The following is a 19,065-nucleotide window of genomic DNA, read 5'->3' as shown; positions in this document are numbered from 1 at the left end:
CATCAGCTAGCTCAGGTCCAGGCTAGTTAGCTTAGCCCAATAGCTGGTAGTGGTGGGAAGTGTTAGCATCAGCTAGCTCAGGTCCAGGATGCTGGTGTGTCCAGCAGGAATCCTCCTCCTCCTCATCATCATCAGTAGCAGCAGTCGCTCTTCTAGTCCTCAAAAACCTTTGGTTCTGTTGACCCAAGTTCCAGTGGAGCTTTGGAGGTGCTGCGTCAAATCACTGCTCCCAGTCAGGAAAGTAGTTCCGGCTACGGGTCTGGTTCTCCCACTACAACGTCTCCTCATGTTAAACTGGTGTTCATCACCAAGGTTACACACAACCCTCCTGACATTACTGCAGTCTCAGTCCCCTGAGGTGTTGTGCTGTTCGTCTCTGGGGACGATGGACAATAAGAGACTTTTCTATGAACAATCAATAACATTTCTGTAAAAACAGAGGCAAAAACACCAAATCACACTCATAAGAACAGTAGCATTGTTTTTGAAAGAAACACAGTCAGCTGGAACGAGTTCTGCTTTACATTGGACGCAGAACTGAACACACGCGGACCACAATCCAAATGTGACTGAGCAGGAGAACAGATGGAGTGACACAGTCGGCAACAATCATGTTTTTGCCACAATATCTGCATGTTGCCTCTGACAGACTTTTCCTCTCAAAGCTGTTTGATTATTTTCCTGCAGTTTTCATGTTGCTGCCTGCAGGAAAGACAAAGTGCAAGTGTCGAGATTAGAGTAGCGGTAGCCTTCCTCCCGTCTCATTCTGCATTCAGCAGCGCCACACCGCCGTCTTCCCTCCAAATGAGAATCTGGGAGGAAAAATCCCGTTAAGTCGATAACGCTGAGAAGTAATGCATCGTTGTGACGACCAGCTGCTGCGTCCTACTTCCAAATCGAGTCTTAACGTTGAAAAGCCAGGGAGTCGTTTCCTGCCAGAGAGAGAAAAGCTTCTGTAAAGCCGTCTGTCTCAGCTCGACGCACCACGATAAGCCGGCATGACCGTATGTGCAAAACTAAATATAATGCAGGTGACATCAGTGGCAGAATGTTCACCTGAATTCCCTGGAAATCTTCAACATCCACAACTCAGGTTCAAGAGCCTGATGGTCCTACAAACTGGACTTTAGACCAATTAAACATTTCCCTCCTTCTTCCTCCACACAGATCATCAGGAAAGAAAAGTGGTGGAGAGACTTAGAAACCTGGGTCCCGAACAAGAGCCTGAAGGGGCCTACAGGTGCTGCAGGTCATTAAAGGTCATCAGGGGAAACACAAGAAGCCTGAAGCTCAGTGGTGGTGACCTTGAAGTCATGTGACCCTGGTGTAGCTCCTTCATAGGCTAACGTTAGCTTAGCACTGCTAGCGTAGCATCCAGGCTTCCAGCATCATCAGAGGGTTCATTAGTGAAGATGATCTTGATGAACTGAACCTGGAAGATCATCAACTTTTGTTCACCAGAGCTGATTTACTGGTTCAATCACCACAATCACATGGAGCGATCCTATTGGCTGCTGGGGGAGGAATCTGGAGATGAGCACTTCCTGTTGGTGGAGGAACCAGGAGATGACCACTTCCTGCTGGTGGAGGAACCAGGAGATGACCACTTCCTGTTGGTGGAGGAACCAGGAGATGACCACTTTCTGTTGGACTACAAACACACATCATCCCTGACATGCTAACTTCCTGTTTGACTACACCTCATCACAGCACTGTAATCTAAAGCCCTCCCATCTCCCTTCTCTGGCGGCGGCGCTATGACACACCGTCTCTATGTGCCAACGGCGTAGACTTCGCCGTTCTCTACTCGCTGTGGGTAAATGAAGTTTCCTTTTCAGCAATCGATCCGTCAGACAACCTTTAAGAAGTCTAGATGAGCTTCATAACTGAGGTTCTAGAGCTTCAATGACTGGAGACGCTTTGATTTGACAGACGAGGCAGAAGTGTCGATGGAGCCGTTGCTGTTTGTGGGACGGACAGCATCCCAGAACATCTCCCTCCTGGTTTTCACTGACTCTCATTGGGACGTTGGATCATCACGAGCTGAAGCTGCCCGAGCTGAAACAAACACAAAGGCTGACGTGGAGTGAAAAACAAACCTCCGTAGGTCCGCGAAGGTCGGCGCAAGACAAATGGGTTTGTTCAGCTGGCCGCTTCTGGGTCCAGAACCACACTTGGTGCCTGCATCTGTGAGCTTTGGAGTCCGTATATTAAACAGCACCAGAGGGAAAGAGCATGCATCGCACCCTCGACACGCTCGGACGCCAAAGACAACATACCGTGGGTGGCGCTGCCTTTGTGGGTCTGAGACCCAGATACTTGTGACGAGACTCTGCGTGGTTCTGGACCAACACCAACCCAGAATTTTCAGCTCACACTGCAGTTCTGAATTCACGGGCGAATGTTTATTCAGGCTATTTGTGCTTTTTACTTTTCAATTGTTTGTCCATGCAAGTTTGATTGGAGGTCCCAAAGTTTAGCACGATGAAATCAAACATGACAGTTTTGAACATGTCTCATGTGGCATGGTGGTACGCAGACGTGATGTCACATCCTTTATCCTCACCAGGGAGTTGAAACATGAGCAGGGAACATTTTGAGAAACAGTTTGGGAGATTTCTGCTGCCTGACACGTAGAAATCAGATCTTGCTCGTTGCTTTTTCGTGTGCAATCCTGGAAAATCCGAGCCCCGTGCTTTGGTCAGCCTTTGCCCCCTGCTGCATCCACAGAAACAGAAATATAATCTCTCATAGAAATGAGAGCCCTGCCGAACCGCCGCTCTCATTTCTATTCCTAATTGTTAGTGTTTGTGTTGATCGTGCAGCTGATCGTGGAGCTGGTGACAGCACAAAGGATGCAGATGAGGAAGGAAGTGTGCAGGGAAGACTGAGGGGGAGGGAGATCCAAGCCTCACTCCATTAAGAAAACCAGCATTTTAAAGATGGTTGGCTTGTACTTTCGTGGCCAGATGGGTCAAAGAATGAATACGCTGGCGGCTCCGTTCGGTTCTATGACGCACTTGATTCTGCATCATTGTGATCCAGTCACTGCAATCAAATCGTAGAAAAATCCCAGCTGGAAGCAGCGGTGGACAGAAGCGGTGCCACAGCTGCGTGGCGTCTGGTTTCACACGCATGAGAGAATTTTCAAAGTTCATGAGTTTATATCTGATTTTCACATAAAACGGTTCCACTGCTGTTCATGGCCCAGTATCTACTTTTATTCTATTCTACAGAGACATTATAGAAAAATAAAATGTACCGCTAAGAAGTTGCGCTGCCTTAAGACGCCACAAGGAGAGTCCTGGATGGACGGCATCGAGTGTCTGTGTCATGTCCTTTCTGACTGGACTCCCATCAACTAGAGTAAATCCAGTGGGGTTTTGAAACTGGGACACCTGACATGTTCCCACTTTGGTAAACAGCACATGCCAGTTTATTTGTGGCCACTAGGTGGCAGCAAACTGCTACTAATCCTCAAAGTGAGGCTCCTCTTATGTTGCCCTTGTGATCAGCAGGCATCCATCACGTTACTCAGACAATCCACAGAGGCTGAGTTTGTTTTTAGACTCTCATATTTTTCTTTGTGTCTACAAATATAATAAATGTAGTACAAATACATTTTCTTCTCATTTGTACATGACGATTCAAATTCCATGTGGCTTTTCCTTGGAAGAGCTTTTCCAAGCCACAATCCAAAGATAAAGAACTGAAGCAGCAGCCGAGTGAAATCTTAACAAATAAATCAGGTGATTTTGTGTTTGGGGAAAAAAAAAAACAACGACCAAACTGACGAGCCGCTAACAGCGTATCAGATAATCCCGACTCCAAAATTCCAGAGAAATTAATAAACCGAAAAATGGCACAACAAACATCTTATTTTTTCAGACATTTGTGAAGAATTCTTCAAATAATTTCTGGTTCCAGATCGGAGGGAAGCTCCAGGCTTCCACAGTCCTAACATTCGTTGGTGCGGCGCCCTGGTCGACGGCGCTCTCGGAGCCTCGGTATTGTTTTTGGGACAAAACCTGACTCCATCGCCGTCGTTCCCCCGTGAAGTCATGACGTCAGTTCCCCCCGTGTGTGCCATTACGTCTGTCTGCGGTGTGCACCAACGCACCCCCGCCATCTTTGATCTGAGCTTCAGGACACGCCGCCAGGTCTCGGAGGCCTGAAACCGCACCTCTGGACTCCAACGTCAGGCGCTGACCATCAGAGTCTGTGGTGGGAGTAACCGAGAGGACCGCAGACAACAGAGAAGTGAGAAATCCCACTCCCTCATATCTGTCCCTGAACTCCCCACTCACAGGGCTGATACAACCAGCTGTAATGACCTGCCACTTGTTATAATCCCGCTGAATCAGCACGTGTAACCCTGTGCTGGTCTAACTTAACTGTTACTAACCATACCAGTAAGACCCCGTCACACCAGCCCCCTTTGGTCCGGTGGGTTCATCCCTCCGTTCTCCCGCCCACCTGGAGGCAGCAGCTCCAGCGGGGAACCCAGACTTCTCCTGCCCTGGCTACACTGAGTAGCTCCAGCTGGGGGATTCTGAGGCGTTCCCAGGCCAGCGTGGAGATATCGTCCCTCCACCTGGTCCTGGGTCTGCCTCTCCCAGCTGGACGTGCCTGGGAACGTCTCATGATCCCCCAGTCAGAGCTGGGCCATGTGGCCAGGGATGGAGAAGTCTGGGTTCCCTGCTGGAGCTGAAACCTCCGCCACCGCCCCCGGATGGACGGATGGAACACAGCAACCTCGTGTTTCTGCTGAGATCCCCTGAACCCACGTCAGCATGGCTTGAAGTAGTTTCATCCACAGGTCAGGTGGATGTGACAAATACAGAGAATGAAATAGGAGCTAAGATCGGTCCTTGGGGGACGCCCTCGTAGAAGTCTGAGCAACGACCACCGCTACAAAACGATCTGTGCTGTCTGACAGCCTCTGGCTCACCGGGTCGGCAACCAGCGCAGCACCTTGTGCTGTCTGTGCAGTACCAATACTAGGATCAGTATCCTAGTATTGATCCTAGGATCAGTATCCTAGTATTGATCCTAGGATCAGTATCCTAGTATTGATCCTAGGATCAGTATCCTAGTATTGATCCTAGGATCAGTATCCTAGTATTGATCCTAGGATCAGTATCCTAGTATTGATCCTAGGATCAGTATCCTAGTATTGATCCTAGGATCAGTATCGATACTGATCCTAGGATCAATACTGATCCTAGTATCAGTATTGATCCTAGTATCAATACTGATCCTAGTATCAGTATTGATCCTAGTATCAGTAATGATCCTGATCCTAGTATCAGTATTGATACTAGAATCAATACTGATACTGATACTAGGATCAGTATTGATCTAGTATCAGTATCATCCATTGAAGTCTAGACTCCGACTGAGAATCACATCTTCCGCCAGGATTGATTTGATTGACAATTTACTCCCAACATTTCAGCTTTGGGAGTTTTTATTTTTCATGACTTCCATGTCAGCGGAGTGATCCGCCACGCTGTGTGATGTCATGTAAACAGGCTGAAGTTCTCTACCGGTGACACGCTGAGGAGCCGTCAGTGCTTCTTTCCAGCTGAACCTGTTGTCGTCTGAACCTCTCAAAGTGAGCGGACGCCGGTTCTTTGGGTGCGTTTTGCTCCAGATTGCAACCTTTCGTCTCCAACACACACACTAAAAAAAATGTTTTCTTCTCTCAGGAATTCAAGCTGCCGTCACGTGGCTGAGGAAATACTCGGAGGGACCATTTCTTTGCGTGGTTAGAAATTTTCCATGAGCAATGGCGTGATTATCTTGGCCGTTTTCACATGCCAGCCCCCCGTCCAAAACACCAGAGCGTCCCTGAGCTGCAGTAACTCATCCTAGAGGAGATTTATGACCCTCCGCTGCCCGGCCTTAAAGTCACAGTTTTGGGACTGGACCAACACGCTGTAACTTAAATAGTTTATGAAAACATGCAATAAGATGCTTGTTTGATTCGAGCTCTAAGTTTTAACCCTTTTCTTCTTCAGTTCTTGCGGAGCCAACGGTTCTAGCAGACGCACTCTCCTCCTCCTGCTTCATGAGTTTAACAAGCTGGATATGAGCGGCCTGGGGACGCTCAGCTCTCCCAGCGGACCCAGTTCCAGCAGCGGCAGGGTGGGTGGTCCGCCCCCACTCCTCCACTGCACGCCTCCCCACTGCAATGTGTTCAATAAATGAAGAAAGATGTCCGCAGATGAATCCGTCTCAAGGGCCGGCGCTGATGTTTGGTTGAAGGTGGCTGATTTATGACCTTGCGCTCCACTCTGGCTCTTCCTGACCAAAGTCTCAAAATAAAGGTGGTTTCATCGAAGCTGACTGAAGTCCTCCAAACGACCTCAGCGGCTGTTTGTTCTGCGCCTCCAGTAGGATGTGATGCGACGGACACTGAACCATCAGAACGTGGAACGATGCATCAACACCACGGGGAAGGACTGATTCTGCTCAGGAACGATCTCCTTCTGGGCTTCGTCGGGTTTCCGTCCAAATGCATCACACATTTTTATTTCTGAAAAACTTTACATTTCCATTTGCATCCACACATCAAAATCTCTGAATGTGAAGTGTTGTTCGTTCTCTCCGACAGAGCCAGATGCTGTTTCACCTTGGCAGGACTTCTCAAGGACATTTTCCACCTGAGACCAGTTCACTCTCAGTGAAGAGGGACGGCTTCGTCCCGGTGTCCGAGGCCCCAGGGCAGAAATGAAAGACTCAAAAGTCTCATGACAAAATAAAACAAAGCCAAAGTGCTGGCAAAGCAACGGCCTCTACAACGCGTGATCCCTTGGTAGCGTCACGCTCTTCTCCTCTGAGCTGACATCTTTCAGACACGCTCCCTCGCTGACCGCAGCGGCGCTCGGTCCGTCCGCTGCTTTTGACTTATTAGTGAAGAACGCAGTTCCTCATCGTTCTTCTTATGACTCTACCAGAGGAGTTTCATGTCCATCCAAGACTGTGCAACAGCGTCCATACAGAAAATGAATTATACGGCTCCCCGGGGGGCCGACACAGATCTGGTGTAGAAGTATTCATCAAAGTATCACTGCTCCTCCGGTCATTAATGACTGGAAACCGGCACGCCCCGAATGAATAAATTATACCGCCAACACTTGTATGTGGACGTCCTCCAAGCTAAACGCTCACCACAACTTTACACTCCTTTTTTCCAACTGTGACCCTGGTTCACATCTCAGAGTCCACAGGGATTCAAACGGGTTTGACACCAAGACAGTCAACAGAAAAACGGACCAATTAGAGGTCAGTGGGCGGGATTAGGAGCAGGCCACACGCAGCTAGCTTGCTACGCTAATGGCAATTAGCAACAACATGGAACGGAACCATAAGGGATTAGTTTGAAAACTAGCGTGGAGCCGGTGGTTCAGTTGGAACTGAGCGACGATCAGCTCCTTCACCTGCTGTTAAACACGTCAGCAGGTTCGCTCTGAGCAACCCTCAACGAGCCCTTCAACCCTTTTTCCTCTATTTTGTTTGGGAACATCGATCAGCTCCTCCCCGGCCCGTCTTCCTCTCTCAGCTGAGAAACATTTGGCTGTGACCAGTGTGGTCCAGACAGGAGATGTGGGTGAAAGGTTGAGAGATTCATCAGGAGACACGTCACAGTCAGCAACAGCGTTCTCCTGCTAGAACCTCCTCCACATTAGATGTCTAAAAAAAACAAACCACTGTTCTATTTTTGTGGATTTGAGTGCTACTCAGAAAATGTAAATTTTCTGGTAAAGTCTCTTATTGCTCATCAGAGACCCTTCTCTCTGCTGTCGAGCCCCGCTAGTTAGCTTAGCATAATGACTGGTAGTGAATGGGAAGTGTTAGCATATCTCTGTAAAAAGTCATCAAATAGATCAGGTGTGGGTGATGGTGGTTTGTCCTCCTCCATCTAGAGCTGGACGTGGTCCCCCGGTCCACGGGCCAGTGAAGAGGAAGTATGTGCTCTTATTTTGAAACCGTCAGCAAAGCGAATTAAACTTTCCTTTGCAAAGTTACTCCTTTTTTCAGTTTATGCTAAAAGCGTGATAGCTTCAGGGCCTCGGGGAACAGATCCCTCACCTCCATTCAACTGTAAAAGTGGAGAACCTCCTCCACTTCCTGCAGCCTTGACGATGAAAGCAGGTCAGGAGCTTCAGCTGCAGGCCACGTGATTGACAGCTCAGAATTCACGGCTGTCACCGCTCCTGGGGTCCAAGTTCCTCCAACAGAAAATATTCCGTCCAAAATGTCGTCGATGAATCACCTCTGACCGTCATTCCGAGCCTCCCCGTCACGGCTGGTCAACACGAAGTTTCCAGACAAAACGAATCAAAATATCTGATCAATCTTCAGGTCAGTGACATGATTTGACTAATTGTTCCAGACTTGAAACTAATGCGCATCAGCTGCTGATCAACCGTCAACGGCAGCGAAACACCTGGAGAGCGCGAGGCTGCTCACTACCGCCGCCCTCTGGGCCGGAGGCCGCTCTCACGCAGACACTCGCGAGGCCCGAGGGCCCAGATCAGCCTCAGCCCGCCAGGACACTGAGGGACCTGTTTCAGAATGATTCTAAGGTGGTGACGGGCAGTTCTAGAATCAGTTCATCCAGAAGATTCGTTCACTGAGCTGTTCAGCTCACGACTGGAGCGACTCACTGTTCAAACTAGTACCAGTAGAGGAGACGCGGCTCAGGCCAGCCCGACATGTTCCACTTTTTATCAGTCAGCGTCTTGTAGAACAATGGCGAGGGCGAATGTTTGTGTTCATGTGTGTGTCGGAGTCCTGGCTACTAAAGAGCTGCCAGAACCTCAATCATGTAGTTAGGAACGATCAAAGTAGTCCTGCTCAATTCAACCCAGAGCAGGTCGATGGGGCGTGAAGCCACCTGATCAGGTGACACGGCGCCGACTCGGACCACACACACCTCCATACGGTTTTAGAGAAATTGCTGTCTTTATTCAGGTGTCACACATTCATGTTTCCCCCCTAAACTGGTCAACGTTCCTCTGAGTCAAGACTCTTCGTGCCGTCGTATTTAATCACCGTCTTCGTCAAACACACTCAGAAAATGGCGGCTGAGCCAACACATTTATACAGAAAACTGTTGCAGTCATTTGGATGTTCTTTTCCAAACGCTTTGACAAAACGTGTGGAGCAAAAAGTTTTGATCCGACGACACAAAAATGATAAAACTGAGTCGGTGCTGCTTTTCTAAAGAAGCACTGGAGTGATGCGTTCAGGTGATTTCTGCTCCGTGATCCTGACGATCAGAGTTTCTCTCTTTCACTTCTTCAGTTCAGTAAGAGTCACTTCGTGCCCTGGAAGAATCCTGGCCGTCTTTGACCTCCCCCTCGTCTCAGACGTCGTCACGAGGCTGTAAACAACCTGTGAGCCGTATGGTGATGTTTGTTCAGGACGCTCCTCCTTTCCTCTGCAGGAAGAAGAACAAAAAAATCCCTGAATTTCAAAATGTGGGCATCAAACTCCCAAGTGACACTGGATGTTAAGAAGGATCAATCGGAGTTTTTATTTCTACAGAAGTGCAGCTCCTGGTCAGGCCAGCAGCAGCCCCGCACTGAGCAAACCAACAGCAACAGACGTTTGTTTCAGTTTGGCGTCTGTTGGAGCTGCTGAGCTCATGATGATGCAAGCATGTGATGGTCGCTCCCCTGAGCCCTCGTGTCTCCTACGTTGATGCGGTAGTTTTTGGCTTGAAATGATTTATTACTCAGATTCTGTGCAAATCAAACAGAGTCCGACCACTTGAGAGTTGATAAAAATGGTCAGAAACATTTTTTGACATTTGGATCATTTTTTTTTTGGAGACCACAGGGCTGGAAAAATAGAAAAACCGTAGAGGAGCACGTCAACTTGGAGGGAAAGTCTCTTACTGTCCATCTTCTTCCAAAACAGACCAGACGACAGAGCCCCTCCTCTAGGGAGCTGAGACCCAGGCTAGTTAGCTTAGCACAATGACTGGTAGGGGGTGAGAAGTGTTAGCATCAGCTAGCTCAGGTCCAAGCTAGTTAGCTCAGCCCAATGGCTGGTAGTGGGTTGGAAGTGTTAGCATCAGCTAGCTCAGGTCTAGGCTAGTTAGCTAAGCACAGTGTTGGGTAGTGAGTGGGAAGTGTTAGCATCAGCTAGCTCAGGTCTAGGCAAGTTAGCTAAACACAGTGTTGGGTAGTGGGTGGAAATGTTAGCATCAGCTAGCTCAGGTCCAGGATGCTGGTTAGCTTAGCCCAGTGGCTGGGAGTGGGTGAGAAGTGTTAGCATCAGCTAGCTCAGGTCCAGGCTAGTTAGCTTAGCCCAATGGATGGTAGTGGGTTGGAAGTGTTAGCATCAGCTAGCTCAGGTCTAGGCAAGTTAGCTAAGCACAGTGCTGGGTAGTGGGTGGGAATTGTTAGCATCAGCTAGCTCAGGTCCAGGATGCTGGTTAGCTTAGCCCAATGGCTGGTAGGGGGTGAGAAGTGTTAGCATCAGCTAGCTCAGGTCTAGGCTAGTTAGCTAAGCACAGTGTTGGGTAGTGAGTGGGAAGTGTTAGCATCAGCTAGCTCAGGTCCAGGCTAGTTAGCTTAGCCCAATGACTGGTAGTGGGTGGAAGTGTTAGCATCAGCGAGCTCAGGTCCAGGATGCTGGTGTGTCCAGCAGGAACCCTCCTCCTCCTCATCATCATCAGTAGCAGCAGTCGCTCTTCTAGTCCTCAACAAACCTTTGGTTCTGTTGACCCAAGTTCCAGTGGAGCTTTGGAGGTGCTGCGTCAAATCACTGCTCCCAGTCAGGAAAGTAGTTCCGGCTACGTGTCTGATTCTACCACTACAACGTCTCCTCATGTTAAACTGGTATTCATCACCAAGGTTACACACAACCCTCCTGACATTAATGCAGGCAGAGACGGAGCTACGCTAACACTTCCCACTCACTACCAGTCATTGTGCTGAGCTAACTAGCCTGGGTCTCTAGCATGTCCTGCTGTGGCGATGACGGACAATAAGAGACTTCCTAAAAGTGGTTGTGTCTCTGAAAACAATGTTTCTGAGTTATTATTTCCAGTTAAAAATGCAGCTGCACATCAGACGTTTGCAAAGTCCCCAATCGTCAACACTTTGTCTTCATTCAAACATCTCGTAAAACAATCATCATCCATTAAAATTCCCTTCGTTTGACATATTGATTAAATGATTTTTCTTCATCTGATATTCTGTGGTTTTCCCTCCTCAATCTTCTGGACAGTCAGGAAACACTTGCAGGCGCGTCACCGTTAGCGAAGCAAATGCGATACGACCACGGACAGACAAAATGTTTCCTATCACTCTCAGTTCCTTCTGTATAATTTGGGACCATTTTCATCTCAACAACCCTGCCTCTGAAAAACACACACTTTAGTGGTTCTGGAGAAAATAAAGCCCCTCGAATGTGTGTGTGTTTCAAAATCGTAAAACACAGGATGTAGGTTCTGTGGCTTTTTAAAGGACAGTTTCCTAGATTTGTAATTTTCAGGCAGGGTACAAAATCAACTTTCCCCTCAGTTTCCTCGTCCAAGACAAACAAAAGTCATCTGTGATTGTCAGCGCTGAGCTGTGAGAGGATGTAGACCTCTGTTTCTGTTCCCGCCACAGCAGAGCAAGACCCCACAGTCCTCCGACTCCAAAGCTCCATGCAGCCTCGTGGGTCTGTAGCCGACACAGAAGCTAACAAAGCGACGAGCGACGACCAGACGAGGATAAAAACAAACTGATATTTGAAAGGGGAGACGTTTCTGGGTGAAACCAGAAATGATTCCTTTAGGAGAAACTGACACGTATGTGAAAAGTGTGATATCATTCTGGATTGGAGTCAGAGGGGCAGATGAGGTACTTCCAGCGTACTGCAAGAATACTTAAAGTACTCAAGAGGTAGCAGTACCTAGTGGTAGTAGTAGTAGTACCTCACATTTAAGGGCTGCTAAGTTTTCAGACGTACTAAAGAAGGAAAAGGAGGAACTTCAGTGTCGTAGCTGCTGTAGCCTGACGCTCACACCAACAGACCCGGGTCGTTCTGAGGCTGAGGTGCAGGATTTCTGTCCACTAGTTCACGGCGGCTTCGTCTACGTCTCAGCGCGTGTACGGATGGTTGGGATTACACAGTCCCAGGTCTCGGATCAGGGTTTAAATCCTCCAAACCCTCTGGAGAACCTGGTCCACGAGGGTTGGAATCTAGCTCACCTTCTCGCTGTGAAACTTTAAAAGATGTTTGGAGGTTCGGAGCCTGAGGTGGTGCTGCTGGGCCGGGCCGAGCCAGACCGGGGGTCAGACCAGGGGACTGAGGCTGCCAGGGGGGGGCGTGGGTGACGTAGCCAGCCGCTGCACCCCCGTAGATGCTGTACTGACTCGGTGGCGCGTAGGAGGATGCCGAGACGTAACCAGGACGACTGGACGGAGACTGAAGAGAAACAAACACAGCAGTGGGTGAGCCGCCAGGCGCCAGCGGCCCCGCGGAGCTGAGGAGAGTTATTGGACCTGTGAGTATTTGAGGTCCGGCTCGTTGGTTTTGTTCGCAATGTTGATCCCAGGTGGAAACGGTCGACTGGTCATGCTGGTCCAGTCCTCCAGTTTGGCTGGATGTCCATCAGAACCAGACAAAGCTGGAAAAACAAAATCACCAAATAAAACAGTTTAGCATCTAAAAATGGAGGCTCATCGTAACAGCGTGGGAGAAATGCCGCGTCCGGGAAAACAAGTTCACGTCAAAGCTGAGCGCAAAGATTCATGTCACATGACAACATCGTTTAATAACAAGAAAGACAGAACAGGACTAGACGTTTGAGGACCCAATGGTTTGCTGAACGAGTCCATGGCTTCTGATGAATTCACGTGCGTCCTGCAGGTCACGAAGGCCTTGATTCTGCCCCTCGCTGGTCGATCCTGACGCTCCGACCCAGACGTTCCTGCCATGGAGCAGAGTTCCAGCTGAAGAGCTGGAAACAGCAGGAACCCCCTGACCAGCAACGACTTGCTATCTGTGTGTTTATGAGACACCTGTCACACCTGTCACACCTGTCACACCTGTCACACCTGTCACACCAGACCAACCTGCTTGATTAACAGTTAAAAATGTGCGTTTTTTTCTTCCCGTGTTCGTAACTCCAACATACAGAGGCTGATGTCATTATACTGTTAAAAAATGTTAATTATCTCATGATTTCAACAATGAAGTTCTTATCTTGTGATCCAAGATCATGAATTAACGGCCCTGATTTATTACGAGCTAATTACATGTTAATTATCACATTATGTCTGTTTAAGTATGTTGTTAACGCAAATGTTGACAAGCTTTGTTTTATGTGTATGCACACATATTTTATATATGTGTGCATATATTAAATATATATTGTACATGTTTACATGATTTATTTATACATATATACTCTCACTACATCTATACATACATTAAACATACATTAATAAACATATGTATACTATATACACATACATATATACTGTGTAAATGTATGTGTACTTGCTTAAAATTTTTAATTTGAATTTTGCTCTCTGATATGCTGCCTGAGTAAGACGTGCAGTGTGAATTCCTACATTTATCATGTTTAAAACTGGTTGCCTCTCTTAGATCAGCGTCATCTGTAAATTCAAACGGAACATTTTCATAAAATATCGCGTCAGTAATTTTATTTTCTGATCTTCCTCTTCTTCATTGGTGTGAGAACTTCTTTTATAACGTTTCTGAAAACAGAAGATTCTTCACTTTACGGTTCTTATCTTTGTTAAAATTACAAATGTATCATTTTATATATTTTTTATAGGGAAATTCGGTTTTCAGGGTCCTCTTTTAACAGATTCAGTTCGAGGGTTCTGGGAGGTACCGGTTCGAAGGCTCGTCCTAATTCGGAGAACTTTTTATGAGGTAAAAGTTTGGGTTTTCGGTTCATGTCAGCACCAACCCGCCGGGTCCATGAAGGCTCGGATGCCCAGGAGGTTGTGCCAGCTCCGGGGCAGGCCGGCTCCGGTCCGGGGCTCCGTGTAGGAGCAGTGCGGGTAAACGTGTCCGTAGGGCAGCTGCTGGGCCGGCCTGCTGCTCTCACACGGCCCCGGCTGGGAACCGGCCCCGGCTTTGTTCCGGAGGATCCGGCTGATGGAGCTGACCGACGGCACGTTGTATTTGTCACACACGCCGTCCGACAGCAGCCGGTCCCGAATCTCCCAGGCGAAGATCCCCGGGTCCCCCTGCTTGTACTCCTGGATGCTCCGGACCACGGCGGGGGTAGTGACCCGGGGCTTGCTGCCGCCAATAGTCCCGGGCAGGATGGAGCCGGTGTCGTGGTACCGGGCCAGGATCTTGGACACGCAGCCGTGGGAGACCCGCAGCTGGCGGCTGATGTCGCAGGGCCGCATGCCGCGCTGCGCCAACTCCACGATCCGCAGGCGCACCGGGGTGGGCAGCGGCCGGCCGTTGACGAACAGCCCGCCGAGCTGGTTCAGCTCCCCGTAGCTCTGCTCTGAACGACCGGGAGGAACCGGGACAGAAAGAGAGAGAGAGAAAAAAAATCACTTTTAAAAAACACATAAGATTCACATTTACAGGCACTCGTCACGTGACTTTAATTGTCTACTTTTGGTTCCACGTTTAGAGAGAAACAAACAAACGAACGAACAAACGAACGTAATGCGGGAGAAGTGAGACCCAGCAACCCTCCGGTAGAGCCGCGACACGGAACAGAAGCGATGACGTCACAGACTAACAGCGCGCAATGAACTCGGGACAATCAGAGGATCAAAGGGACCGCGGAGGCTCGTTGACCCGCGGCACCGGAAGCTGGTGAAAAATAAAATAAATGAAAGAAAAGATAAATCAGACAGGTGATGATGGTGATGATGATGATGGTGATGATGATGATGGTGATGATGATGATGGTGATGATGATGGTGATGATGGTGATTGTGATGGTGATGATGAAGATCGTGATGGTGATGGTGATGAAGATGGTGATGGTGGTGATGGTGATGGTGATGATGATGATGGTGATGATGATGATGGTGATGATGATGATGGTGATGGTGATGATGGTGATGGTGGTGATGGTGAGTTGAGCTGATACCTGTTAGATTTGATGACTTCTATAAAAACAAGTTCATTCAAAGTTTCCACTCTGAACATCAAACTAGAAGAGGACGATCGTCTAAACTGAGCTGCAGGTTCAGAGGAGCAGGAGACCTGACAGTAGTCTGTCCTGACTGGTTTAGTCCCTCCAGTTAAAGGTTGTTTAGTTAATGATTGTTTAGTTAATGATTGTTTAGTTAATGATTGTTTAGTTAAAGGTTGTTTAGTTAAAGGTTGTTCAGTTAAAGATTGTTTAGTTAATGATTGTTTAGTTAAAGGTTGTTTAGTTAAAGATTGTTTAGTTAATGATTGTTTAGTTAATGATTGTTTAGTTAAAGGTTGTTTAGTTAATGATTGTTCAGTTAAAGATTGTTTAGTTAAAGATTGTTTAGTTAATGATTGTTTAGTTAAAGGTTGTTTAGTTAAAGGTTGTTTAGTTAATGATTGTTTAGTTAAAGGTTGTTTAGTTAATGATTGTTTAGTTAATGATTGTTTAGTTAAAGGTTGTTTAGTTAAAGGTTGTTTAGTTAATGATTGTTTAGTTAAAGGTTGTTTAGTTAATGATTGTTTAGTTAAAGGTTGTTTAGTTAAAGGTTGTTTAGTTAATGATTGTTTAGTTAAAGGTTGTTTAGTTAAAGGTTGTTTAGTTAATGATTAAGTTAAAGGTTGTTTAGTTAATGATTGTTTAGTTAATGATTGTTTAGTTAAAGGTTGTTTAGTTAATGATTGTTTAGTTAATGATTGTTTAGTTAAAGGTTGTTTAGTTAATGATTGTTCAGTTAAAGATTGTTAAGTTAATGATTGTTTAGTTAAAGGTTGTTTAGTTAAAGGTTGTTTAGTTAATGATTGTTTAGTTAATGATTGTTTAGTTAAAGGTTGTTTAGTTAAAGGTTGTTTAGTTAATGATTGTTCAGTTAAAGATTGTTTAGTTAATGATTGTTTAGTTAAAGGTTGTTTAGTTAATGATTGTTTAGTTAAAGGTTGTTTAGTTAAAGGTTGTTTAGTTAATGATTAAGTTAAAGGTTGTTTAGTTAATGATTGTTTAGTTAATGATTGTTTAGTTAAAGGTTGTTTAGTTAATGATTGTTTAGTTAATGATTGTTTAGTTAAAGGTTGTTTAGTTAATGATTGTTGAGTTAATGACAGTTTGGTTAATTATGGCTGTTTGCTGCTGACAGCAGCAGGACCTCGAGCTGCCAGCTGATCCTCATAAAACCGAGTTAAACCTGTTGGATTTGAGGAGGCAACATTTTCATTTGTTTCCGAAACGTCGGCAAGGCTCATAAATCACAGAATTATGGTTGTTCCCTCGTAACTGAGGCTGAAAGAAGGAGAAGAAGAAGAAGAAGAAGGAGAAGAAGAAGAAGAAGGAGAAGAAGAAGAAGAAGAAGAAGAAGAAGAAGAAGAAGAAGAAGAAGAAGAAGAAGGAGAAGTCTGCTGATTCAATAAAAACTCTATCATAAACAGATTTTAAATCCAGAGCAGCAAAATGTGCCTGAACAGCTTCAGGCGCCACGCTTGTCGTGTAGATTAGAGCGAAGCCTGATCTCGTCTCTACTTTGCCTGACTGACTCGCTCGTTTCCCAGCAGCAGGAGAGAGACCCGCCTGCTGCTGTCAGAGCCTCACCTTCACCTGTGAGCAGGTGACAAAGTTGTTTAAATCGACCGATTTGGAACAAAAGCATCTTTCTTTCTCGTCCCTGCAGCTGAAACTCGCCCCAAACATCTCAGATCTCTAGGGGATCTTCTCCCGCTGCGCTGCCTTCAGCTGCTGTCTGTAAAAGTTAGCGTCGCCTCACCCATCAGCTGTGGTCCTCGCCGTCTCGCCGCTCGCCCATGCAACGCTCCAACTGCAGCAGCTCCCTCAATCTTCTTCTTCTCCTCCTCTGGGTGGACGTCACATCATTTCCTGTTTGTGGAGCGGGAGGACCGTTTGGGGCGAGCACAGGATGAACGAGGGTTCCTGAAGGGGTCGTAGGAGAGTGTGAGGCTGAGGTACACTCCTCTGAGTGGCGTCCAAACACTTCACACACAATCATGAGGACAAACCTGCTCCTTCACCTGAGCAGCCTCAGGCGCCTGGCCTCCATCTTCACTCTCACGGTGGAACCAGCAGGAGCCCAGAGCCGAGGGGGAGGGCGACCTTTGACCCCGTGTGACTCACCCCTGAGGTTTCCTCCAAAACAGTAATCAATACATCAGCAGATGTGACTACCAGACCGTCACGCCTGATTCCAAACCGCTCAGCCAGCAAACGTGCAATTCGGCAGCTCACACTCAGATCTCAGGTCACAACCGCCTCAGTGGCCCCCGGACCTGGCGCTGGCAAGTGGGCGGGGCCTCGGGACAACAGGCACTAGCGGCGTGAACAAGCCATGAGGGGGAACATTAATTGATTGATTGATGAATCATCAGGAATCACTTTGTGACAAATCCGACTGAATATTCTATTGTGTGACATCACAAATGGCTCCATTTAAAAAACACAAACAAAAACCTGCATTTCAAGTTTTCTTCTCTTTGTTTATCCATTGAAATTTTCTTGTATTTGCATCTAACTTTTGTTTTAATTCACTTTTCCTTGTAGAAAACGTTTAAACACATTTCTGTTCATCACAAAGCGACGTCTTTTAGGACACGAACATGAGGTTCAACACGCACGAGCTGGTTCCTGACACCACGGCGCCTCCTGGTGGCCACTTTACATAAATCACTCTTTCACTCAAAGGAAAGACGACAGGCCAGAGTCCCGCTCATCATCCATCCATTTTCTACCTCTTATCCATCAAGCGTCATGGGGGTGGAGCCTATCCTAGCTCATTGGGTGAGAGGCGGGGTTCACCCTGTGCGGGTCACCAGTCCGTCTCAGGGCCATCAGCAGCAGTCAGGGGTTCAGTGTCTTGCTCAAGGACACTTGGACATGGTCACCGGGGGAAGTGGGGATCGGACCAGCGACCCTTCGATGTCTGGATGGCCTCGCTACCTCTGAGCCACGCCGCCCCTGGAATAAATCAATGTAAATATTCATATTAGAAAGAAAAGATAACGAGGTCATTATCTGTAATTAAGAGTTTAGAGTTTTTACCCAGCAAAAGTTAAAATGTAGAATTTTTTCAGATCAACACAAACAAAATAATGTATCAAATATAAAGAATTAGGCTCAGGTAACAAATGGGGGTTGATGTCACGTGATGCTCGATTAGTCTGAAAATAAAGAATCAAATTATCAGAGCAGATTAATTATCACAGCATAGCTCACACCAATAACACCAAAAACACGCAGTACATGCTTCATATAAAAACACCAAAAACTACTTCAACCTGAAGGTTTACTTCTTGATACTTCTACTAGAAGTTGAATGAAACTGTTGAGGAGCTGGGCTGCAGTTCCCCCGTGCGCCGGCAGGGGGCAGGCGAAGCTCAGGGTTGAGGCGTCTGAGGACGAGGATGATGACGTTTGTTCTCGTCCTGTCATTTCTGTCACCGTCCAAAATATTGATTAGTGACGGTAGATTGAGAAGCGAGTGATTGATTGAACTGATTGGTTTTCATCAAAGTAAATTCAGTTCTTGTTTTTTGTTCTGATTGTGTCGAAGGCTCCAGCAGGTAGAAGAGACGCTGCTCCTGGAAACACGGACCTGAGTCCAGCTGAGAGGTACCTGGCTGACCCTTGACCTTTGATGAGCTCATGGTGATGATGACACCAGATTAAAAAAACAACAGATGAATGTGGAAGCAGAGAAAGTTCATGTGTTGTTTTCTCTGTTCTCTTGTTTTGCTGCTTCAACGTCTCAGTTTAGATGGAAAAATGACGCTCATTGGTTCTGTTCTGATCAGCTGGAAATAAAGTTTTAAAAAACCTGCAAAAAAGGTCATGTCCTGACCTCCTTATCTCACTATGACATGACCACATCTGGTCACGTGACCAGATGTGGTCAAGTGATCACCTCTGGT

The 19,065-nt window shown here is 47.0% G+C and overlaps 1 protein-coding gene and 2 long non-coding RNA genes across 3 annotated transcripts; 1 reads left to right on the top strand and 2 right to left on the bottom strand.

The window, feature by feature from the left end:
- Nucleotides 1–127: 127 nt before the first annotated feature.
- On the bottom strand, nucleotides 128–8,967 carry LOC147243374 (uncharacterized). The gene is made up of 3 exons (XR_015110549.1): nucleotides 8,098–8,967; nucleotides 1,057–1,643; nucleotides 128–932 (listed from the first exon to the last, which is right to left on the bottom strand). It is a non-coding gene; the product is annotated as an uncharacterized LOC147243374 (long non-coding RNA).
- LOC147243372 (uncharacterized) lies at nucleotides 8,162–18,905 on the top strand. The gene is made up of 3 exons (XR_015110547.1): nucleotides 8,162–8,370; nucleotides 12,883–13,017; nucleotides 18,708–18,905. It is a non-coding gene; the product is annotated as an uncharacterized LOC147243372 (long non-coding RNA).
- Nucleotides 8,979–14,586, bottom strand: pax1b (paired box 1b). Its single transcript, XM_086188979.1, has 4 exons — nucleotides 13,955–14,586; nucleotides 12,516–12,640; nucleotides 12,222–12,438; nucleotides 8,979–9,451 (listed from the first exon to the last, which is right to left on the bottom strand). Exons 1-4 carry the CDS (start codon nucleotides 14,403–14,405, stop codon nucleotides 9,387–9,389), a joined length of 858 nt encoding a protein of 285 aa, XP_086045105.1. The 5' UTR covers nucleotides 14,406–14,586; the 3' UTR covers nucleotides 8,979–9,386.
- Nucleotides 18,906–19,065: the final 160 nt, after the last annotated feature.

Source organism: Aulostomus chinensis, chromosome 20, assembly GCF_037954235.1.
Source record: "Aulostomus chinensis isolate RoL2024-O1b breed Wild chromosome 20, RoL_Achi_v1.0, whole genome shotgun sequence".
Classification (NCBI taxonomy): domain Eukaryota; kingdom Metazoa; phylum Chordata; class Actinopteri; order Syngnathiformes; family Aulostomidae; genus Aulostomus; species Aulostomus chinensis.
This window is presented reverse-complemented; position numbering and strand designations above follow the sequence as displayed.